The following is a 23,378-nucleotide window of genomic DNA, read 5'->3' on the forward strand; positions in this document are numbered from 1 at the left end:
GGCTGTCAATATGAATTCCCGGAAACTCCCTCGCCCTCAAATGTCAAGGCGCTTGTTACATGCTACAAGTGGATGAAACTCCAAACATTATGCCAAGAAGCCAGACACAAAGGGCGAGATACTGTATGATTCTGTTTATATGAAATATGCAGAATAAACAAAGATAGAAAGATTAGTGCTGCCCAGAGGCTGCAGGGAAAGGGCGGGCAGAGAACGGCTGATGGGCACAGGGTCTCCTGTGGGGGATGAAAATGTTTCATTATTAGACACAGGTGGCTGGAGCACCACACTGTGGGTGAACTACATGCACTGAACTGTCCACTTCAAAATGGTTAATTTCAGGGACTTCCCTGATGGTCCAGCTTCTACTGCAGCAGGCATGGGTTTGATCCCTGGTTGGGGAACTAAGATGCCGCGTGCTGCACGGCCACAAAAAAAAAAAAAAAGAAAAAAAAGGTTGATTTCGTAGACTTTTGCTTGGAAAAAAAAAAATCAAATACTTAAAAAAAACCCCCCAAAACAACCTACTCTTTCCCCTCCCAATTCATAAAGGGAGGCTTAGCATCGCCTACTTTCCTACCTCCTTCAAGAACTGACTGTTCAACTCCACTTCCCCCTTTACCTTCAATTTCCTCTCTGTAGGATCCTTTTATCAGCTGACAAATCTGTTCAAGTCTCCCCAACCTAAAATCTTTCCCCTTAACCCTATTTACCCTTGAATCTCACCTAGAACCACCTCAAGATCTCATAAAAAGCAGCCAACATCAAACAGCCTTCACTTTTTTAGCTCCAATATTCCCTCTAGTTGTTTCCGGCAGTAACGCAGTCTACAGATGCTGAAACCTATGTGCTACTTTTAAAATTGACAGATAAAATATACACAAAACTTATAAAAATGAATAGACGAACCTGCAAGAGACTCTGAGGTCAAGACTAAGCCGGGCATGAGTCAGTAAAAGGAAGCTGTCAGACACCCTGGGAGCTGCATGGTCTAGAGAGACCTGAGCCACACATGGCTATTTAAATGTAAATTAAGTAAAAGTAAATGAAAAACCTCAGTTCCTCACTTGCATTAGCCACACTGCAAGTGCTCTGTGACTGGTGACTACTATACTGGACAGTGCAAAATATATCCCAGATAAACACCTCAGCATCTGGAAGCGAGCAGCTCAGTGTGCACGGGCACCTCATTCAGACATCACAGAACCTGAGGTTATAAACATCCTGAAAGAAGTCCCTAGAGTAAAGGAAAGGGGAGGCAGATGCCGGGTTGACGAGTCCCCAGAGCAGAACTCTATATGATCAGACATACAAAAAATGCCACAAGAACCTTTGTGTAACACAAGAATGTAAAGGTTAAATGGTTAAAGAGAACAAGGTGATGTGGGGACGCGATGCAGCAAATTTTTATTAAAGCAAAAGCACTGTCCAAAATCAGCAGTAACTAAAAAGAAAGTTAAGTAGTATCTATCAAACAGGCATGAACAAAAAGGAAATTAGCTATTTTTAAAACTGTTCCAAAAGACAGCCAATCTGAAGGCCCAAATACAATAATGTATAGATGGCAAAGAGAATGGCGGGGCGGGGGGCGGGGGGGAAGAAATGAACATCTCGAACATCTAAAAAGGTATTTACGGGACTTCCCTGGCGGTCCAGTGGTTAAGACTCCATGTTCTACTGCAGGGGGCGCAGGTTCGATCCCTGGTCGGGGAACTAAGATCCCTGTATGCCGCGCCATGTGGCACGCATGCATTCATACATACATGCATGCATACATAAATAAATAAAAATTTTGAAAAAGGTGTTTACGCCACACTGAGACCTTACTCTTGATTAACTCCTTTCTGCTCTAGATTTTTACTTTACAAACTGACCACTAGGGCTTCCCTGGTGGCACAGTGGTTAAGAATCCACCTGCCAATGCAGGGGATGGGGGTTCGAGCCCTGGTCTGGGAAGATCCCGCATGCCGCGGAGCAACTAAGCCCGCGAACCACAACTACTGAGCCTGCGCTCTAGAGCCCGCGAGCCACAACTACGGAAGCCCTCATGCCACTGCAGTGAGAAGCTCACTCACCACAAGGAAGAGCAGCCCCCGCTCGCCCCAACTAGAGAAAGCCCGCGTGCAGCAACAAAGACCCAACACAGCCCAAATAAATAAAATAAATTAAAAAAAAAAAACAACAAAAAACCCCTGAACACTACAGTCCTCCAGTAGGGCACCTATGCAAGCAACCAGCATATTCAGACGACATAAATTTACTTTTAAATATTATCCTACCGAAGTATGGTACTTACAGACCTACAGATACATTTATTTGATAAAATGACCAAAACCAGTCCACCTGATGAAGTTCACATACAAAGGTGACATTCAGAGATCCTCCTGTGACATAAATCAAGAAATTTATTCAGGCAGAAGGACTCAGGAGGCAATAGCTGATGAAATAAGACACCACCACCCACCCCCATGAAGGATGTTTTCATAGCCAAGTAGAAGGTTGGTCCTTATTTAAAAATACAATAGGCTCTAGTTAGAAGAGGGGTTCTCAAAGTGTAGGCCAGACACCTGAAGGTCCTTGGGTCCTTTTCAGGGGTTCTATAAGATCAAAACTATTTTTGTAATGTTGCTAAGAGATTACTTTTTCAATCTCATCTCTCTCTTCACTGTTAAGTGACCCAGAGGCTACATAATGTGTGATATCTCAAAAGATTGAATGCAGAAGCAGAGAAGAGGATCCAGCTGTCTTTCATTAAGCCAGATACCAAAGTGATGGGCAAAAACAGTCAAATGTCTGGTTTCACTCATTTCTTTTTGTTTGGAAAAGAATATTCTTCATAAAAATATAGACAATGTTATCATATAATGGGCTAATTATTACTTTTAGATGTATTACTATTTAAAATTATTTAAAAATAATTTAAAATCAATTTCTAATAGAATAAATACCAATAGATATAACCCACATAAACAAAAGCTCTGAGGTTCTCAGTAATTTTTAGAAGTGCAGGTCCTAAGACCAAAAAGTCTGAGAGTTGCTGTATTAAAAACTGCATACAGAATTTTTTCCCCTCTGTAAGGTTTTATCTCTAAAAAGACGTTAATTTAGCTTCTCAACTTAAAGGCAAAATTCCCAAATATACCTCAAAAAGAGCCAGCTAGCAGTAATGAATAAAACGTACAATGAATATATTTTAATTTAAAGCACTCTGTGAAATAATTACATTCTTACCGCTTTCCCAGTAACTCAAATTATATGCAGCAGGATGAGCTGAATTCCACATTAGTATGTGGGCTAAAACCTCTGAACGTTTCTTTAGCATGATACTTCCCTTTCAAATGAAGATCCTCCTCGTGGAAACTCTTATTCACCAAAACCTAAAACTTTAAGTCATAAGTAATAAGACCTAAGTACCCTGTGGCTAAGTCACATTAGGTAGTACTGCAGCTAAAATGTTATTAACTCACCAGCCAGTACACAGATGCTGAAGTGCTTATGTACATATATATATATACATACATACACGTACACGTGAGAGAAAGAGAGAGAGAGAGCTCAGAATCAGTCAAAAATTCATTTTCCGGCCACCACAAAACATCTTTTAAAACACCACACTTTCCATTTAACTATCGCCTCAGTTGTCCAATTGTCACTGGGTCCTCCGTTCTCTGAGTCCAACAGAGCGTCAGGCAGGAGGTTTCCCCAAACTTAAAATGCAGCCTGCTCAGGGGAGCACATCTGCCCGGTCAGGGGCTCACCTCCTTCTCCCTCTAAATGGGGTGTCAGTGGCAGGTATGTCCCTGACATGACAAAGAAATATAATTACCAACAGGAAAGCAGAGTCCCCACTGGAGGAAGAAAAGCAGGTCAGCAGGGACAGACAGAATGAATATGAATAAGAGGGAGAAAATTACAGGACACTCCCTTCTCCAAAATAGGAATCTGAAGGTGACATTTCAGAGCTCCAAGCATGACCCCCCCATCATTTATTCCTTTGACAGAGAGCAGTGTCAACGGGAGAACAAATCCTGTGCGAAGCTTAACACTCACTTGCTATAAAGGTGTATTATGTCCTCCCATCCGTTGTGAAGAAACCAAGTGCTTTCAAACAAGAGCTCAGGGTGTTCACCTTAGGTCACGGCCACAGTGCAGTTATCTGCAGGCTTCTCTCTACAACATGTTTTCTCTATTTGCTTTCTTAGTTTGGAAAACATTACAGAGAAATGCCTGTAGGCCAAGCGGACTGTCTCATTAGCGGAAACAACTTGATTTCAAGAAAGAAAAAAATCATGACTGTTTCCTGGGGACAGCACAGTTGAAATGTCAATAATGGGCACTGGGGTCCAGACCAACACCTCCTCCCCCACCTCCTGCTCAACACGGCTTAACCCTGCTGCACTTGGTTGCCGGATACTGTGGGGCCTTTGTCTTACAGGGATACCAATTGATGCGAAAGACAACTCACCAGGTAGCACCCACAAATCTTATTTAATCAAATCAAAGAGCAAAGGGAAGGGAGAACAGAAAGTTTAGTTGGTTAACTTAGAACGAATGACATCTCGTGTTAATCTTATTTTTTTCTGAGAATGAAATGTAAGTAACTCACTGAAATTAAACTGATTTTCATGTGTGGTTTATGGACATCATTATTAGTCATAACTCATCTTCAAAGGCTTTTTTTTTTACTTATATTCAGTACAACTTCACTGAAAACTTTTAAACTTATATTACTCGATACACTGCCACCAAGTAGAAGGACAGTGATCAGAGTGCTAAGACGGCAGCAACAGACAGGTAGGAAGGCAACGTGGTGCCAAAGTAAAACACCTCTAATGTCAATACACTCTACACAGCTCCTCGGAAATGGTCCCTCTCCCATTTCTCAGGAGACAGGTTGTAACTTCAGTCATTACAACCAAGTTCATTATGAAGAACAAAGGAATTCAAAAACCAAGAACTTTCAGGACTTTCAGTAACCAAGTCTAAAATAAGTACATATATAGTTCAGTGGCAAATTGATATTTTTAAAAAACAGACGTGGAAATGTTCTAGCAAGTACCATCCATTTCCCTTTTTCCAACACAAGCCAAGTTTTGTTTAGGGCTCTATCCTCCCCAGTTCAGTGGGTGAGATCTGATAGGGCCAGGACCCGGGGGCAGGTTGGGGGTGGGTAGGTAAGCGTGTGACCCTGATGACCAGCTGGGTGATAGACCAACCGGAGCCAGAGAGGCTTCTGGGAAGATGACCTGCAGCACAGGGTGAAATATGCAAGGAAGGGTCATGGATGATGTTATTTTTAGTTTTTTAAAACAATTATTTAGTATTAACTTATTTTTATTTAGTAAAAAATTTTTTAAAGATTCACAGAATTGGACTTCCCTGGTGGTGCAGTGGTTAAGAATCCTCCTGCCAATGCAGGGGACACGATTCGAGCCCTGGTCTGGGAAGATCCCACATGCTGCAGAGTAACTAAGCCCGTGAGCCGCAACTACTGAGCCTGCGCTCTGGAGCCCGTGCTCCGCAACAAGAGAAGCCACCTCAACGAGAAGCCCACAATGAAGAGTAGCCGCCACTCGCAGCAACTAGGGAAAGCCCACACACAGCAACAAAGACCCAACGCAGTCATAAGTGAATGAATGAATAAATAAATAAATGGGAGGGGGGGAGAAAAGAGTCACAGAATTCAAATGGCCGCAAAAAAATTTAGGCAAAAAACACTAAGAAAAACTTCTTAATTTTAAGGAATGTGACATACTGGATTCTTCAAAAGGGCTGCTGAGTCTCTTCACCAGAAAAATTTAAAGAAAGGGTACAGATAAATCATGACCAATGACACCCAATCATGTATCCCCAACTCCACGCTCAAGGGCCAGTTTCCATCTGCTCTCTCCACCTACATACATGAGGTGCTTCTGAACCTTAAACCCAACAAGCCAAGCCAAGCCTCCCTTCCTCCTGACTCACTCCAGGTGATTTCCTGCCTTCCCAGGAACCCAGCCCTGAAAGCACACTCCACCCCGCCACCAAGAGTGGATCCCAGGCCAGCCAGGGCTTCAGGCTTGTTAACAGGCCCTGCAATTCCAGTCACCCACTCCCCCACCGCGGCCTGCCTCAGCCTCGTCACCTCTTTGCCAGAACCATCTTCTATGAACTCCCTGGCCTCCAGAACTTCCCCTCATCCAGTCCATCTAATGCATGAATCTGTCACATTGATCTCTTAAAGCACAACTCATTCACTCAGCTCAGCAAACAAGTACTGACCGCTGTATCAGATAACCAAGGACCACAAACTTAGTGGCTTGAAACACCACAAATGCATCTTAGGGGTCAGAAGTCCAAAACGGGTCTCAATGGACTAAAACCAAGGTGTGGGCAGGGCCGGGTTCCTTTTTGGAGGCTCTATGGGAGAATCCTTTTCTTCGCCTTTTCCGGCTTCTAGGGACTGCCTGTATCACTCCATTCACAGTCCCCTCCTCCATCTCAAGGCCAGCAACACTGGGCCAAGTCTCCTCACACCCCACCCTTCTACTTCTCTCCCGCCTCCCTGTTCCATACTTAAGGACCCTGGGGGTTACCCTGAGCCCACCTGGATAACCTAGGACCCTCCCTGCTTCAGTCAGCTGATTAGCAACCTTAATTCCGTCTGCAACCTTAATGCTGCTCTGCCTATAACCCCACATATTCATGGGTGCTGGGGATTAGGACACGGACATCTCTGGGGGCCCTTATTCTGCTGACCATAAGCGCCTGATACAAGGCACCGGGAGGGGCAAAGGTTAAACACAGACTTGGCTGTCAAGCTTGTGTTAGTCCTTTGATACCAACTGTTAACTGGCTCCTGCTGCTTAAAGAATTGAGCCTAGGGCTTCCCTGGTGGCGCAGTGGTTGACAGTCCGCCTGCCGATGCAGGGGACACGGGTTCGAGCCCCGGTCCGGGAGGATCCCACATGCTGCGGAGCGGCTAGGCCCGTGAGCCATGGCTGCTGAGCCAGCGCGTCCAGAGCCTGTGCTCAGCAACGGGAGAGGCCACAAAACGCCCGCATGCCGCGAAAAAAAAAAAAAGAATTGAGCCTAAACCACTTAATTTGCTATTAAAGCCTTCCATGATTTCGAAACACTCCTGCAGGATTATCTCACACTACTTCCCTGAAGTACCCTAGCGCTGTCCTCAACCTGCAGAACCGGGAGCACCCAACACACCGGCTTCTGCTCCACAGCCACACGCACACCGCACTCCAGTTCACACGCCACCTGCCCTCTCTCTGCCTTCTCTGAATGCCCACAAAGCCCTGTTGCGCCAGTTGGCCATTCAGCAGTGACACAAAGGGTTCAGGCAGAGGGACGACCCTGAGCCAGCTGTGCGGCCCGGGCATGCCACTTGACAGCCTTGCTTTCATCATCTGTCAAGTGAAAAGCAGCCCAAATTAGTCTAAATCCGTTCCCAGTTCTACGAACTGGGGGGGTTTGTATCCATTTCTCTCAACCCCCAAAGTCACTGTCCAATCAAGGTCACCATCAGGTCAACTGGATTAGTGCACTCCCTCCCGATAGAGGGTCCCTGACTCCAGCCTTGCGTTGCTCCCCACTCCCCAAAAAGCATCTTTCTAGGTTACTCACCTCAAAACCAGTTAAAGGCTCTTAGGAAAATGTCCAAACTCCTCAGGGTGGCCCCGGACCCCTGCTTCCTCCTTCGATTTTCCTATCAGTTCGTCATGTGCTACCTGCTTCCTCACCTCAGTGCCTTTGCCTGAATGCCTACTTCCTCTTTCCTGACCAGGCAGATGTCTGCTTGTTCTCCAGGCACCCTTCCCCGGCCCTCCCGGTCTGATTTACGGGTCCTTCCTGTCTGTGCCCATAGCACCCCACACTACGCTCTCCGTTCTCATCACCGTGGTAGTAGTATCTGTTCCCCGTCAGGATCCTCCAGACTGCAACTTCCACACGGGCAGCACCGTCAGTCAACCTCATCCACCACCCTAGGTACAGACTGGGGGTGGTCACCCAAATTCTGGATAGAGCAGAAGGACCTGCTCACAGCCACCCAGAATCAAGATGAGATTTCCCGGTCTGTCTTGCAGCGTCATGTGGCTGCAAGTTTAAGGTTCTGGCCAAGCAGACATAAGCAAAATTGTCTAGGGGCAGTTTCTGGGAACTTCCCTAAGAGAAAGCACGAATGAATCCTCTGTCCTTTCTGCCTCTGTCTCTTCCTCCATCCTGCTGCCTCTAAGCCTTACACACAATGAGCTAGGAGCCTACAGTTGGGTCATACCTGTACCTTTCTCCAGCCCTTTATGGGAAATACAATACCTTGTTCTGAGATGCCATTATTGGAACCATTATTATTTTGGAATCCCTGTTGCCTGCACTCAAATTTAATTGCAACACACACGGCCATATCCACAGCACCAGTAATTATCTGTTGCATCAAGTACACACCTGACCTCTTCTACTGGATTATAATCTATTTGTCAGTAGGTGTACTGTCATGTGTCTCTGCGGGATCCATGCACCCGAGCAGAGGGCAGCACACAGAACTCCTCTACGGTGAATAAGTGTGGATGGTCAATGAACTGATGACCACGTGGTTACTGATGCAGACAGACTCAGTCCACGCTACATGGGGCTACCTTAACCTTGGCTCGCTGCTGCAGCCAACCAAAATAAAGTTAAAAAAAGAGTGTCTGCACCACTATGTATAAAATAGATAACTAATGAGGACCTCTTGTATAGCACAGGGAACTCTACTCCAAGCTCTGTGGTGACCTAAATGGAAAGGAAATCCAAGAAAGAGGGGATATACGTATACGTATGGCTGATTCACTTTGCTGTACAGCAGAAACTGACACAGCAGTGTAAGCAACTGTACCCCGATTAAAAAGAAAAAAAAAAAGTGTCAGTTTCTACCATTACTTCATCAGGGAATAGTTCAGAGCCTAGACACCAGAGTTCATCCTCCTCCTTCCTCGGGCACAGGGTGACCAGTGTACTCTATCACTGGCTTACTCCACCTAAAAGCTCTACAAGGAAATATGCAAATAAGCAAGGTCCTTTAACACAGACATTAAAAAAACACCCTCTGCTCCTGGGCAGGTGGGATGTCTAGCAATTTGCTCTACTCCCTCAGCCTGGCTGGGGGAACAGCAACCCTAAGCAGGGAAACCAGTGCCCCAGAGCCCGCTTCCCCAGGTGGGCCCCTCCTCGGTGCAGTGTTACGAAGCCCCAGGCCTCTCAGGCTACTGAGGCATCTTCACCTTCACACAGCCATAAGCACAGGTTACAGAACTGATCGTACTTGAAAGGTACATATTTAGAGACATTCGTGCAAATTGGCAGATACCTACTACATGCCAGACAGGACACAGGTACCAAGGATACGCGGGGAGCGTGCCAGACGCTGAGCAGAGACAGAAGGAAAGCACTCGTCAGCCTCACCTGACAAATGAGGAGACTGAGGTACACAGAGGTTAGCTGGTCATGTATAACCAAGGTTACACAAGCCGGAAGGGGCGGGAACATCTAATCGAGTCAAAAGCATCAAAGGTTCTAGGCTGTATGAGTTTGACTTACAAAGAACAGGGCCTTTTCTGTTACTTAGTTTGCTTTGCTTTTGTGTTTCTGTTGGTGCGGAGCAATTGAGGAAGCATCCAAATACAGCCTACAAGGCACATCTGGGGAGATGTGAGTCTGTGGTGTGTGCAGAGTGAAAAGTGCCGGCAGGAAACGACGCTGGATCAAGGATGGCCCTAACAGGGAGTAAACGAAGGTGTTAGGGTGGAGCGCATGATCCCATTAACCTGTCACAAGACCTCTGTGACAGCACAGTTGGGAGCAGAACACAGGGAGGCAGGAAGGAGGAGGGGGAAACCAGGCACCTAGGAAGGACTGGTGGGCTGCGGACAGGGCAGAGCCCGAATGGACACCTGGTGACTTGACGGTTGGAGGGAGCGGGGGAAGGATGCAGTTGAGAGGAGAAGGACCCAGGCAGTGCTGCCAGCCTGACGGCCTGGGCACACAGGCGATGGCGGTGCTCCTGGCCATGCTGGCCAACAGGAGACAGGTTTGGAGGGCAACCAGGTGAATCAGCGGATGAGAAGTTCTGAACCTGGAGCTCAAAAGAAAGAAGTGGATTAGAAATAAAAGTCTGGGGTGGGGAGTATGACTCCGCGTGAGGGGGGAGCACGGCTGGGGGGAGGCACGAGGGCCTCACCCGCCCGGGCCCTGCGTGGCTGACAGCTTGCAGCACATGGTGCTTTGCAGCATCCTGCCGGGGCCGGGCTGGGGCGGCCGCCGGGGCCCCCACGTGAGGGGGAGACCCGGGACTCTCAGAAGCCATGGCTGGCGCTCAGGGCCCTGCCTGCGGCCAGCGGGAGCAGCAACTGCAGCCTGGGTTGGTCAGCGGCCCTTGGAGCCTGGCCGGTGTGAGGCAGCCAAGGCCTGGGCCTGGTTACCTGGGCGGAGGGCGGGGAAAGTGGGGACCCGCCATCCCCGGGGACCAGTGGGAAGGTCCATGGAAGCTGGACCTGGTCGGCCTGTTTTCAGAGGGAGGCCCGGGTTAGAGGACCCTTTAGCCACTGTGGAGGAAGTTAGATCAGGGTGCAACTCTACAGACCCTTCTGGGTGTCGGGGGAGGGCCCAGTTCCATTCGCTCTCAGCCAGGTTGGGCCTGGGCCGTGCAGCGCCCTCACGTCACTCTGGCTGCAGATCGTTCTCCTCCCAGGTCACTGTAAGAAAGTCTTCCTACCCTCCTCCTTTGTTGGGATGCCCTTGTTAACATTGTCGGCTCACCTGCATCTTTCTGCCTGGGTGGGCTTTTAAGGCTTCTAGGCGTTTGTACACTTTTGGTTTAAAACCATGGGGGGAGGTATGGAGCCCACTGCTGGCAGGTCTTTTACTTGCTGATTGTGTATTTCTGGGGCTAGATTTTAAAGCAGCCCTTTTGGTTGTTACTAGGAAGACATGTTAGGGAAAGAAAAAAAAAAAAGAGTGACTTTTGTCGAAAGCTAAATGTTTGAAAAATTGACCCAATTAATACAAGTTTTAGGTGAAGTTCTTTGAGACATGAAGGGAGGTAGGATGTGTTCTTGGAAAGGTCTTTTCAGATTCTGAAAGGCTTTTCAAAGTGCAAGCGTTGGGGTATCCCTGGTGGCGCAGTGGTTAAGAATCTGCCTGCCAGTGCAGGGGACACGGGTTCGAGCCCTGGTCCGGGAGATCCCACATGCCGCAGAGCAACTAAGCCCGTGTGCCACAATTACTGAGCCTGCACCCTAGAGCCCGTGAGCCACAACTACTGAGCCCACATGCCACAACTACTGAAGCCCATGCACCTAGAGCCTGTGCTCCACAACAAGAGAAGCCACTGCAACAAAGAAAAGCCCCTGCTCACCACAACTAGAGAAAGCCCGCGTGCAGCAACGAAGACCCAACGCAGCCAAAGATAAATAAATAAATTTACTTTTTTTTTTTTTTTTTTTTGCGGTACTCAGGCCTCTCACTGTTGTGGCCTCTCCCGTTGCGGAGCACAGGCCCCAGACGCGCAGGCTCAGCGGCCATGGCTCACGGGCCCAGCCGCTCTGCAGCATGTGGGATCTTCCCAGACCGGGGCACGAACCCATGTCCCCTGTATCGGGAGGCGGACTCTCAACCACTGCGCCACCAGGGAAGCCCTAAATAAATAAATTTAAAAACCAATAAATAAATAAAGTGCAAGCGTGGAAAAAGCTTGTGGCGAAGGGGGGCAAGAAAAAGCAGGTCCAGAAGTTTACTCTTGACTGTACCCGTCCTGTAAAAGATGGAATCATGGATGCTGCCAATTTTGAGCAGTTCCTTCCGGAAAGAATGAAAGTGCATGGAAAAGCTGGGAATCTCAGAGGAGGTGTTATAACAATCGAAAGAAGCAAAAGCAAAATCACTGTAACTTCCGAGGTGCCTTTTTCCAAAAAGTATTTGAAATATCTCACGAAAAAATATTTGAAGAATAATCATCTACGTGATCAGTTATGCATAGCTGCTAACAGGAAAGAAAGTTATGAGTTAACGTTACTTCTAGATTAATCAAGATGAATAAGAGGAGGAAGATGAGGACTGAAACTCAGCTATCTGGAGTATTTTATATGAATTCTTAAAATTTAGGAAAAAAAAAAAGAAATGTCTGAGATGGACAATGGGTTGGGTGGGTGGGTGAATACTTGAATCCATGGGTTAAGTAAATCACCCACTGAGATTGGTTTTCCAACAGTACTTTGCAACTATTCACCTACATCTTGAATTTCGGGAAGCACTTTAAAATATGCCAGTCCCATTTCCTAAAAGATGGTAAACTCAAGCATGGAGCTCTGTACCAGGGCTCAATGTAGAGCACCCACCTCACTCTGCACTCGCAGTCACCTTCCTCTGGGTCGCTGAGCCTCTTCCAAACCTACCGCGCCTTGCAAAGAAAACAAGAAGGATCTGCCATAACAAGCCCAGCACATATAGCATTCTCCTGGGTTCACGAAGTCCTGGAACACTGTCTTTAAGGGGGTATTTGAAGAAGCTCCGACCTGTTTCACAGGACAACCGCCTTCTTGGCTGAAACAAACTTGCAGACAATGGAAGGCCGCACAGATCTGGATATGAGATCCTCTGCAAGCCTCTAACTGGTCCCTTAAAGACCCAGCTTAAAGAGGCCGAGCTCTACTTCCACCCCATTTCTAACATACAAATCAGACTGCAATTGCAGATAGCTGGGAGACAAACATTCAAGCGGCTTTTAAGCAACATTTAAAAGCAGCTATTTATAATTCTAAATCTGACCGCAGCCTGATATGATTACTTGATTAACTGACGTGATTACTTGAATATTCAAAATAAATTGTCATGTTCTCCAAGCTAATTCATACAAAATATACCAAGGCAGCCTTACAGCCTTGGTTGAAATTAAAAGAGGGTGGAGAAATATAATTAACAAAGATAAGTTATGTACCCCCCTGGAGAGAAAATGTCTTAGATTTTAATTCAAATCTGTGTAACATAAATAAGGGTGTGACACGAAAACACATTTCTTCTTAAAAACTCAATCTAAACCTCCATATTTTATAACTGTGGTTCAGGTGTGTGTGGGGGGGTGGGAATGGGAGGAACAGGCAGGGTTAAAATGTGTTTCCAAAAGAAAAAAGCCTGGTACGATCTGGCATTTTTAAAAGCAAACACAACCCAGCAATCAATCTATCATGTCCTCTACAGAGTGTCTAAAGCCAACAGTTATTTTATCACCTGGTAACATTCCATGTTAATATATAAACAATTCTGTGAATTTTGTGATCCTCATATTTTAGGAATTATGGTACTTAACAGCCATCATAATGTTGTCAGACCTAGTGACCCACACCCAGAAAGAAAACGAGGAAGTCCTAAAACAGTAAGAATCCCAAGAGGACTGAAGGGCTGGGGAAGATGTTATTCTGAACAGCCCGAACAAGCAGCCTTTAACCAGCCCTGTGTCAGAATGACCCAGATGTTCTCAAAACACACAGGATGTACACCTCAAATCAAGGGAGACCAGACAATCCGCAGATGGAGGCTGCCTGGAGGATGTGGGTGCCCTTCCCTCCCAACCCACAGCCCTCAGGTCTTATACACCTTGTATGTAGATCAAACCCAGGCTGCGCTGGGGTCAGACAAGGAAACCGACGCTGGATGCCCTCAACCAGTCTGGGTTTGAACCCGGCCTCTGTCACCTGCTAGCTGGGAGGCCTTGAACAAGTCACTTAACCTTTCTGTGCATTAGTTTCTTATCTGTAAAACTGGGGTACCTACCTCATGGGGAGTTTGGTGAGGCCAAAATGAATTGACAGATGTAGAGCACGTTAGAAAGGCACCTGGCATGTAGCGTATTTAGCACCCAGAGAACAGCCTCGTTCTCTTGATAAGTTGCAAACATTGCCCAACCGCAGTGTCATTGATTCTTCTGAAGAACATTATAACAGAAGATTCAGTCAGCTGAGTAAACAATGCTTCAGTGAACATCCTATCCAATAGAGGGATTATTTTTTAACTACGCTCATCAAATTAAGTCAGTCCCCTACTTAACTTTTATGTATAATACCGATAGTCTGGACACCCTCCAAAGGAGGCACAGGTATTATCACCTGCAAGTTCTACACAGAAGTCTCAGAGGTGCAGTGACTGGCCTGCCGGAGCCTGCCCAGCCTTGTGGGGCAGAGCTGGGTCCCTATCCTGTGTAGCTGCTAACCTGAAAGGCCTCTTCACCAATCCCCTTCCTATAGCTTTGCTAACTTTAAAAAAAAGCACAGTAGATGCTCTTAATAGATGCACCTCAGATCCACAGTAAAGCTAAACATTCGGAAGTTTTGTAAGAAGCAAGCTCAAATTTTCACAGAGGTACATATCAGCTCACAAACAGGGCAGAGAGAGGTGTCAACAACTCCTGTAGATATTAAGGTAATGTATTTCTTCTGCCAAAACCTGAAGCAGAGGTACCCTGAACGCTACCCTCAAGGGACATACAGCGCACGGCCAAACTTCCCAGGGAAGCAAATGAATAATCACTGAATTCGGTGTCGTAAGAACTCTTCTTTGGGGAAGGAGAAATTCACAATTACTCTGTAGGAGTGTGTGCTATCCCAAGACAGAAGGAACAGGTACTCTGGGGTTCAGAACAACTCAGATAAAATAAGGACCAGAGTGGCCAATACTCCAGTGTGGCTTTAATTAGGTCTGTTTAGTATACACTTCTCAGAGATTAGCTCTGACACAGTAAAACTGTTGACAATGGGGAAAGAAAAGGGCAGAGGGCGTGTGCTAGCAGGAGGGCGTGAACCTAGTGTCAGGACTGTCCTTTGAAACTGCAGGTGTTTCAAGAAGATGGTTATTCTAGGGGCTTCCCTGGTGGCGCAGTGGACGGGTTCGTGCCCTGGTCGGGGAAGATCCCACATGCCGTGGAGCGGCTAGGCCCGTGAGCCATGGCCACTGAGCCTGCGCGGCCGGAGCCTGTGCTCCGCAACGGGAGAGGCCACAACAGTGAGAGGCCCGCATACCGCAAATAAAAAAAAAAAAAAAAAAGAAAAGAAAATGGTTATTCTAACTGCAGAAAGCATGAGAGTCCCAGCACTAAAAACCTTAAGTGAAAAACTATTTCCTAAATCCCAGTCAGCAAGAAAACATTCATCAAACAAAAGGTACCAAAGTCTAACTTAAGATACAAGGAATACTGAGACATCGCATACAACTGTGCTTTAAATAGGAAGCATAAGGATTCAGTCTTCCTAAAAACTCACCAAGTATGAATATTTTCAATCCAGGGACCACACAATTCCAAAAGCAAATGCATAAGTCAAATAAAAGTGTCCCCGTAGAGGAAACATGCCAGTGGGAATCAAAGAGCTTGGTGATGATAACATTTATGGGTTGAAATCGGGATCAGGTGGGAGGAGGGATTCTATGACAGAAACTCAAAATGAGGTCAGTCTACCTTCCTGAACAACTCACTCTGCTAGGCCGGAACATCTCCAGCGGTTACGATTAACCTCTTAAGGAGAAAACTGTAATTTCCATCACTGATTCTGACATCTACCTTACTGAGGCCTAAATGACTTCAACTTTCATTCTCTATCCCTGGTCAAACAGAAACAAAAGATTTGCTCTCGGCAAAAGTGAAAATAAAAAATTTTCGTTCTGAGACAGACTTGAAAATCACCTTGGTGTAACTGTTTATTTTATTTATTTTTTTTTTTGCGATACGTGGGCCTCTCACTGCTGTGGCCTCTCCCATTGTGGAGCACAGGCTCCGGACGCGCAGGCTCAGCGGCCACGGCTCACGGGCCCAGCCGCTGCCACGGCATGTGGGATCTTCCCGGACCGGGGCACGAACCCATGTCCCCTGCATCGGCAGGCGGACTCTCAACCACTGCGCCACCAAGGAAGCCCTAACTGTTTATTTTTAAAGAAAGGGATCAATGCCCAGAGTTGATTTTCTTAAGGCTGATGGCAAGTTTAGGATAGGGAACCAGGGCAGCCGGGCTCTATACAAGGATGAGGCACTCTACCTGAACCACTGTGCCTTCCAAACCTCTCAGATTACTTCCGTTTTAATAACAAAGAAATATGTGTGTGCTTTACCATAATCCTGTATTAGGAGGCAATGTTTATTTTAGTATCTCTTACGTGAGCTGAGGTAACTCAGTGGGTGAGAGGAACCCAGAGGCCTTGGTTCTCACTCCTGGCTCTGCCAGCAACTGGCTCCATGAGCTTCAGCAATACTGAGACTTTACTTTTCTCACCAACAATACGTCATTAAAAGCTGGGAAGCATCCTGATTTCAGTAATATTAAAATGCGAAAGACGGCTTGTGTGATTTTACCATGCCACTGACTGTAAGCTGCATCTCTACCCAGATATGTGAAAATGTGAAAAACTGCCTGAAAACGGATGAAATGTGGTGGAAACACACACCTGTAAAGTGGCGGACAAACACCAGATGCAAAGAGGACCGCGGGCCCGACAGGGGGAGAAAGGGCCTGTCTGGATGGAACGTGGGCCCTTAAGATGTTTCCACCTGAGGACAAAGCCTCCTCCCTCTTCCCCCACGACACCGCATTTCTTCTAACTCCCAGGCCTGAGAGCGCCCTTCCTCTTGCTGGCCCTCAATCCAGCTGGTCTCCAAGTTGCGTAGATCTTGTCCTAGAAACAACCTCATGTGATTAGCTCGCTGCAGTCTGTGCTCATGGCTGTGGTTCCAGGTGAGGCCTCACCACTGCCCTGGCCTCCAACAGCCTCCCAGTCCACCCCCACACAGCCCCGGTGTCCGTCCTCGCCAATCCCCACCACGTACTCTGACCACACTCATATTCTTGGAACACAGGATTCACAACGCACTCCTTCTGGTTCAAAAGCTTCAGCGGTCCTGTTACCCAACATCTCAGGAAAGAGAGCAGGCTACTGGGTCAAGTCCACCCAGGCTGGAATGATTTGTGACCTTGGGCAAGTCTAAAACTTCTGAGCCTCCATTTCCTCATCTGTTAAGTGGGAACGCTCACAGTACCAATTAACAGTACTTGAGATAAACCCACATAAAAGGGCTCAATGCAGAGTTTGATATGTATTAAGTTTAATAAAAGTTAGCCCCCCCCCTTTTTTTTTTTTGCGGTACACGGGCCTCTCACTGTTGTGGCCTCTCCCATTGCAGAGCGCAGGCTTAGCGGCCATGGCTCACAGGCCCAGCCGCTCCGCGGCATGTGGGATCTTCCCGGACCGGGGCAGGAACGCGTGTCCCCTGCATCGGCAGGCGGACTCTCAACCACTGCGCCAACTTGCCTTTCTAACCTTTCTTTCCACTTCTGCCCTATTAGCTTCAGGCAACTGGGCTACTTGCTTTAATGCCCAATGATTCACTTGTTTGCTCTCCAAACTCCCTCTCCTAGAATGCCCACCCTCTGACCTCTGTGCACCCATAACATTCCTCTATGACGGGTAAAGTGAAATTCAAATATTGATTCAGTTCTGTTTCATTTAATCCAATCATCTCTTTGATGGGGCCTGACATCCTTGGAGGCCCTTATAGCCGACACACCCCCATGTCCACAGAGGCCCTTCCTGAAAGTGTAGTTAGCAGCCAGGTAAGTGAGATGAGATTTAAATCCACTTCCTCAGTTTGGGATGGACCCCAGGTTATCAGATTTCATTGTTTTAGTTATTACTTCAAGTAAGCAAAGCCAAAATCAATCACCTCAAGGCCAAGGACCCTCTTTGGAAGGTGGTGGGAAGGGAAGTTCCCACATGAGAATATGGTAATAAGGGGTCCAGACTAGCTGGCAGTCATCTTGCAAAATCAGCCTATGGACATAACCAACATCTGAGGAGACTTCAGAGAAACAGAGCAAAAGTTCTGCCTATGGGACTTTTCAGGTCAGATGGTCATTTAAGCCCATCTGCATTGGGTTTTCTGTCTCTTGCACGAAAAACAGGCCCATCAGTGCTAGGCACTGATACATCTAACATGGTGAGCTCTGCCATAAAGCTTTCCCAGAAACAGTGAGACAAGCCCCCTGGAAATCTGCTTCTGATACCCTTCTAGTAGAAGGTGCAGATTAAGTATGGGTATAAAAGGATTAAAGTGTAAACTCATTCAGGAAGCCCTTTGGAGTCAGAAACTGTCGTTCAGCTTTGTATACAACCTCTTCCCCCAAGACACACACACACACACACACACACACACACACACACACACGGTACACACTCAGTAACTGACAAGTCAATTAATTAATAAAGAGTAAATCAAATGTGGGCTAAAAGGAAAGAATAGACTTGACACAGATTTAAAAATGGCAAATTGTTAATCTTGGACGGCTCGAAGATGGACCTTTAATCATGAGGTTAGAGTTTTAAGTTACAGAGTAACAGAGTTACATAAAGGGCAGAGCCCACTGACCAAATCCTCCCAGCAGCAAGGACAGAGGAAGGAGCATGTATGTTACAGAAGACAGAGCTATGTGATTTGGACAAGTCACTTGGCATCTCTAGGCCTTAGTTCTCAATTCTTTATAAAAGAGGTAGGGGATAGCACTTCTCACAGGGAGGCTGTAAGAATTATGTACGGAAAGCAACTATTAATAGGAAGGTGCTCACATCAGTAATACCTGAAACTGAACGCATGCAAAGACAGACCTATTTTGGGAACTAACTAGTGGAAAGATTACCCCATCAGTAAAAGAGTTGGTAGGCATAAAAGAGGTATTAGACTTAATTACAAATTTTCTTAGGGGAAGGATGTGGCCCCGAGTAAGAAAGAAATAAAACCATCACTCACACTCTCTACTCTCTACTTAGGCATCAAAGTCACCCTAAAGGAAAGTAAACAGTTTTGCCTTGATTTGTATAATTCAAGTTGGAAATAAGACACCCAAGTACCGATACTCACTCCTACAAACAGGAGGGCAATCAACTGTTATGCTAAGAGGAAAAGAGGGGGCAGTGGAAAAAAGATCCTTGCAGACATCCAAAAATTAAGAATTCTGACACCCCTCCCGCACAAAGCTCAGTCGATCCCAGGGAAGGAGATAACTCACCTCATTTTCAAAAGTGACTTTGCAGGAATGCTGGCATTAGTGTCTGTGAAAACCTAGTTTTGAATATTTTCCCAGTTACTTGAGATTCTCCAGCTGTATCCTTGGCCACATCCCCTAAACCTCACTTCCCCTTCCCCAAGAAGAAAAATAAGTGAAGAAGAAACATTTATCAAACCACTATTTGGCAAGCCCCATGCTGGGCACTTTCAACTGTGTCATCTCTTGGAATCCCTAACAATTCTGCAACGTGAAACCTGTGGACAGACGAGGAAATTGAGTCAAGAGGGTGACGACAGTGTCTGAAGTTATGATGTACTTTTCTTGAAAAAAATCTGGCCATCAAATCTATACACTTTTTACTTTCACTTTTCAGCCCAGTTCTGTTCTATATTCTGTAAAAATAACCATCTGTAACCATCAATAACACTCTCCCTTTTGTCTTCAGTTAGAAACAGAAAAGAAATACAAAAAAGAGGAACTGTACAGAAAAAATTCCTGGCAATGAGAAGTTATAATCTGGGGTAAGAATCTAAAAGGGACATGAGTGACATTTCTCTTTCAAGTACGGAGCTTTCCTTGGAGAATCCCAGGCAGCTTCCGAACGAACTAAAAAAGTGATCCGCTTGTCCCTAACTGCAGATGGAAAGTTAAAGTGTTCGTCCACAGATAGGCTGTGTCCCTATCTGAGATTATGCACCGAACGCTGTTGGCTGAGAGGTGGTGCAAGCAAAACAAGTGCACACCAACAGGTTATCTACGGAATGGTTAGGCGAACAAGTTACAAAACCTAACAAGCAACGTTAGCTCTTCCGTCCTACCCTATAAAGAAAGCACTTCCTGCCACGGGGCCCGCTATTAAAGAATTAAGGCTGCTCTCTCCCCACTATTCTCCCGCCGCATGCCTAGGTTCCGCAGCCCAGCTCACAAGTCATGCACTGGATTCTTCCATACGGGACTCCTCACCCCTCACCCCAAAGTGGGCCAAATGCATTATCCAATTTGCAATCAAGAAGCCAGGAGCTGAGCTGAACTACAATCGTGAGCAGGGGAAACCATCAACCTAAAAGTGCAAGGGCACGGAACGGTTGCAAGACACAGTTTAAAAGAATAAGCCTTGCTCCAGGCACGACTCCCTCCACCCCGAGGCGGGCGTGCAGACAGCGGGGATGGGGTGGGGGCCGAGTCTTATTGCGTGTACACTGTAAAAGAGCCTTTTCCTTGCCACTCGCAGCACACGCGACCCCAGGGCTTCCCCGGCCGCCCCCGCGCTCAGACTCCAGCTAGGGTCTCCCAGGTGGCTCTCCAGTCCCCTCCCCCGCGCTTCCCCACCGGCCTCCCCGAGAATCCGCGGGCTACAGTTATCTGGTTTTAATAAAAACCGAAGCGTTCCCGGGCTAGCGGGCTCCCACTCCGAGGGGCAGAGGCGGGAGGGTAAGAGAGAAAAGGAAAGGCCGGAGGCGCCGCGCACCGACCCGCGCATTGCGACCCCGTGGCAGCTCTCCCAGCTCCCTCGGGTTTTGTTCTCCCCTGAGGAAGCGCGATCGCTCTCGGGGCTCTTCCCCGACCTCCGGCCGCGCCTTCATCCCGCCCGGGCGGGCAGACCCGAGAGCAAGAGCCCACCCGCCCTACTTCCCGTCGGCGCGCCGGGTGCGTTCCCGCCGCGCCCGTCAGCGTGCACACCGCCCGCCGACTGCTTCCACCGCCGAACAGGTGAGACAGCACCGCGCGTAAACTCCTGAGACGCCCGCACAGCTCTCACCCCGCCCGCCATCGCGCCCGGGAGCGGGCCAGCGCCCCCGGAGCTGCCGAACTCCTCTGCCACGCGGGCGCAGCGCGGGCCGAGCCGGCAAGTCGCTCGTGCGCACCGGGCTCAGGACCCAATGGTGGGTCGCAACCCTCGGTCCCGGCCGCGCGCCGGCGCGGGTGTCATGGCCGAGCGGCGGCCGGGCGAAGTTTCCTGGAGCCGCCCGCTTACCTCTTAGGCCAAGGGTGGCTGCGGCTCCAAGAAGCGGCGAGGCGGCGGCGGCAGCGCCCGGGGCCAGCCGAGCCAGGAGGAGGCGGGAGGGAGTGCCGGGCCAGCAGCAGCCGCCGGGATGGGAAGAGGAAGGCTCCGGGTATCTACAATCTGAACGTGGGCTGACCGTGACGTCACAATGGCGCGGCCAGCCAATCGCCGCCGGGAGGCCGAATCAAGCGCTATGATGTCATGCGGCTCCGGAGCCAATCGCGAGACAATAGAACTTTCGTGATTGTAAATTCCAGAATCCGACGCAGTGGGGAACCGTGGTCTGGGTTGGTCCCCTCCGGTTCACGTGTCTCTGGGCAATTTTATCCCCTTTCTTCCTAATAAGCCTGCGTGGAACGCAGAGCCTGCGCAATAGCACCAGTGAAGTTCCCGATGCCCTGAACTCTGATTCTCTTAGTGCCAGGCGTGGCGAGGTTGTGTGGCCGCGTTTGGACAGCAGAAGCCCACTCTGGTGCAGTCTCCTCGCGGGTTCTGGAAGGGAGCCAGTTCTTCTTGGTTTTGGATGATAGGGTTAAATGCCTGCGGAGATCACCGGCGCGAACAAGATAAGGCAACAACAAAAAAGCGCTCAAAACTGATGCTATAGCTTAACTCCTGGTGGGTAGATTTACTGTGATTTTTCTTAGGGATTCTGATTTTCCCTTAGTGATCACTACCAACTCCATCTCTCCTCAAGACTTTTTGTAGAAGGAGAAAATGTGGTGGAGTAAGTGACATCTTTTCAGCTAGACAGGTTTAAGCATATAAGACAAAGTGCTTTGTGCTCAGGGCACAAGTGGAAGATCCTTGCTGTTTTTCATTGATATTTGGATAACTTAAGGCCTTCATCATCCTAGTATTCGATGCTTTCCCCATATCCAGCCCCAGAAATTAAGCCTTTCTCCCAGTGCCCTCTGGCTGTATTTCTATTACCCCATGCCCCGGACCCAACATGGTCAACTGTTTAATGTAGGCAAGTTTATTCATTTACGTATTTACAGTGTTTATCATGTGCCAGCCATTCCAGGACCTCGGCCATTGCCCATTGCCTTAAGAATACAGGTGTACAAACTATATACAAATGAGATAGTGTAAACATAAACACATAATAAGATTTTTAACAGTCGATTGCCATTCAACTCCACAAACACTGACTTCAGTTTGACAGATACTATGCTAGGTGTTAGAAATAAAAAACTGCAAGGATCCCCTCCCCCTGTGAAATGATATAGTCAGGAAACAACTACCATGCAGAATGGTAAACACTACGATGGAAACCAAGATAAGGAGATTAATGAAGAACTGTCTGTCAAGGGGCGGGTGAAAAGCATATGCCAGAAGCATAGAAGAGCTGGGCAAATGTATCTCCTTTATTCTTCACTTTTCTGCCCGCAGTTCAAGACCAGAGCTGGTTCAGCTCTTCATCACCCTAACAAGTTCTATCCTTCCAGGTTTTAAAAGTTTCAAATTTAACTTGATATTCCAAAAATCTCCAGTTTTACGCAGACACAATTGTTTTAGCTGTGTTCACCTATCAAAACGTTTCGGCCATACTACCAAAATATCTGTATTTATTTTAAATTATGGACTTATATAACTGTCAAGTCATACATTAAATATTAAATAATTTTTCGTATTTTAAGAGAAAAGTAAACACAAATTTCTATTATTTTATTCCTAGCCTTCAAAGGACGCCTTTTGGGCTTCCCTGGTGGCGCAGTGGTTGAGAGTCCACCTGCCGATGCAGGGGACACGGGTTCGTGCCCTGGTCCGGGAAGATCCCACATGCCGCTGAGCCTGCGCGTCCGGAGCCTGTGCTCTGCAACGGGAGAGGCCACAACAGTGAGGGGCCCACGTACCGCAAAAAACAAAAACAAAAACAAAGGACGCCTTTTCATATGCCCTTGACAGATATGCCTTAGTTATTGTCTGTGTATCTTGGTTTCCATTAGAGCATTTTTCACTCTGCATTGTAGTTTCCTGACTGTCCCATCTTGTTCAATCCATGGGGTGCTTGTACCTTCACTTTAAAGAGCCCTGCGTTAGATTGTAAACTCCATTGGAGGGAGAACCATGTTGAATTTTGCTCATTATTTATCCCCAGATCTTACTACGGTCCCTGATATATAATAAGAGCTTAGTAAATATGTTTTGAATAAGTGTGTGAGCTCTTACTCCCCCTCACCATCGTCACACTGGTGCTTCCATTTTCTGCTCCAGAACTCCAACCCTCTGTCAGATAATTATGTCCCAGGACTATTGACTCCTCTCAAACCTAAGTTAGTAAGGTCATGTTCTCATTCTTTACCCAT

General features: G+C 47.3%; 2 protein-coding genes across 3 annotated transcripts in view; one reads left to right on the top strand and one right to left on the bottom strand.

Moving 5' to 3' along the window:
- ELOVL5 (ELOVL fatty acid elongase 5) overlaps positions 1 to 21,183 on the bottom strand; it is a 70,767-nt gene extending 49,584 nt beyond the window's left edge. Inside the window, exon 1 of one of the 2 annotated variants that reach the window (XM_032648815.1) lies at positions 21,037 to 21,183. The gene's annotated coding sequence lies outside the window, so the exon portion shown is untranslated. Of the gene's footprint in view, positions 1 to 19,061; positions 20,884 to 21,036 lie in introns of those variants that run through there. The other variant, XM_032648816.1, reaches the window with a different exon arrangement.
- Positions 10,019 to 12,183, top strand: LOC116762174 (60S ribosomal protein L22-like). The gene is given in 4 exon segments (XM_032648924.1): positions 10,019 to 10,057; positions 10,258 to 10,387; positions 11,702 to 12,033; positions 12,035 to 12,183. Coding segments are annotated over 4 exon segments (552 nt in total). The 3' UTR covers positions 12,086 to 12,183.
- Positions 21,184 to 23,378: the final 2,195 nt, after the last annotated feature.

Source organism: Phocoena sinus, chromosome 11 (genome assembly GCF_008692025.1).
Source record: "Phocoena sinus isolate mPhoSin1 chromosome 11, mPhoSin1.pri, whole genome shotgun sequence".
Lineage (NCBI taxonomy): Eukaryota > Metazoa > Chordata > Mammalia > Artiodactyla > Phocoenidae > Phocoena > Phocoena sinus.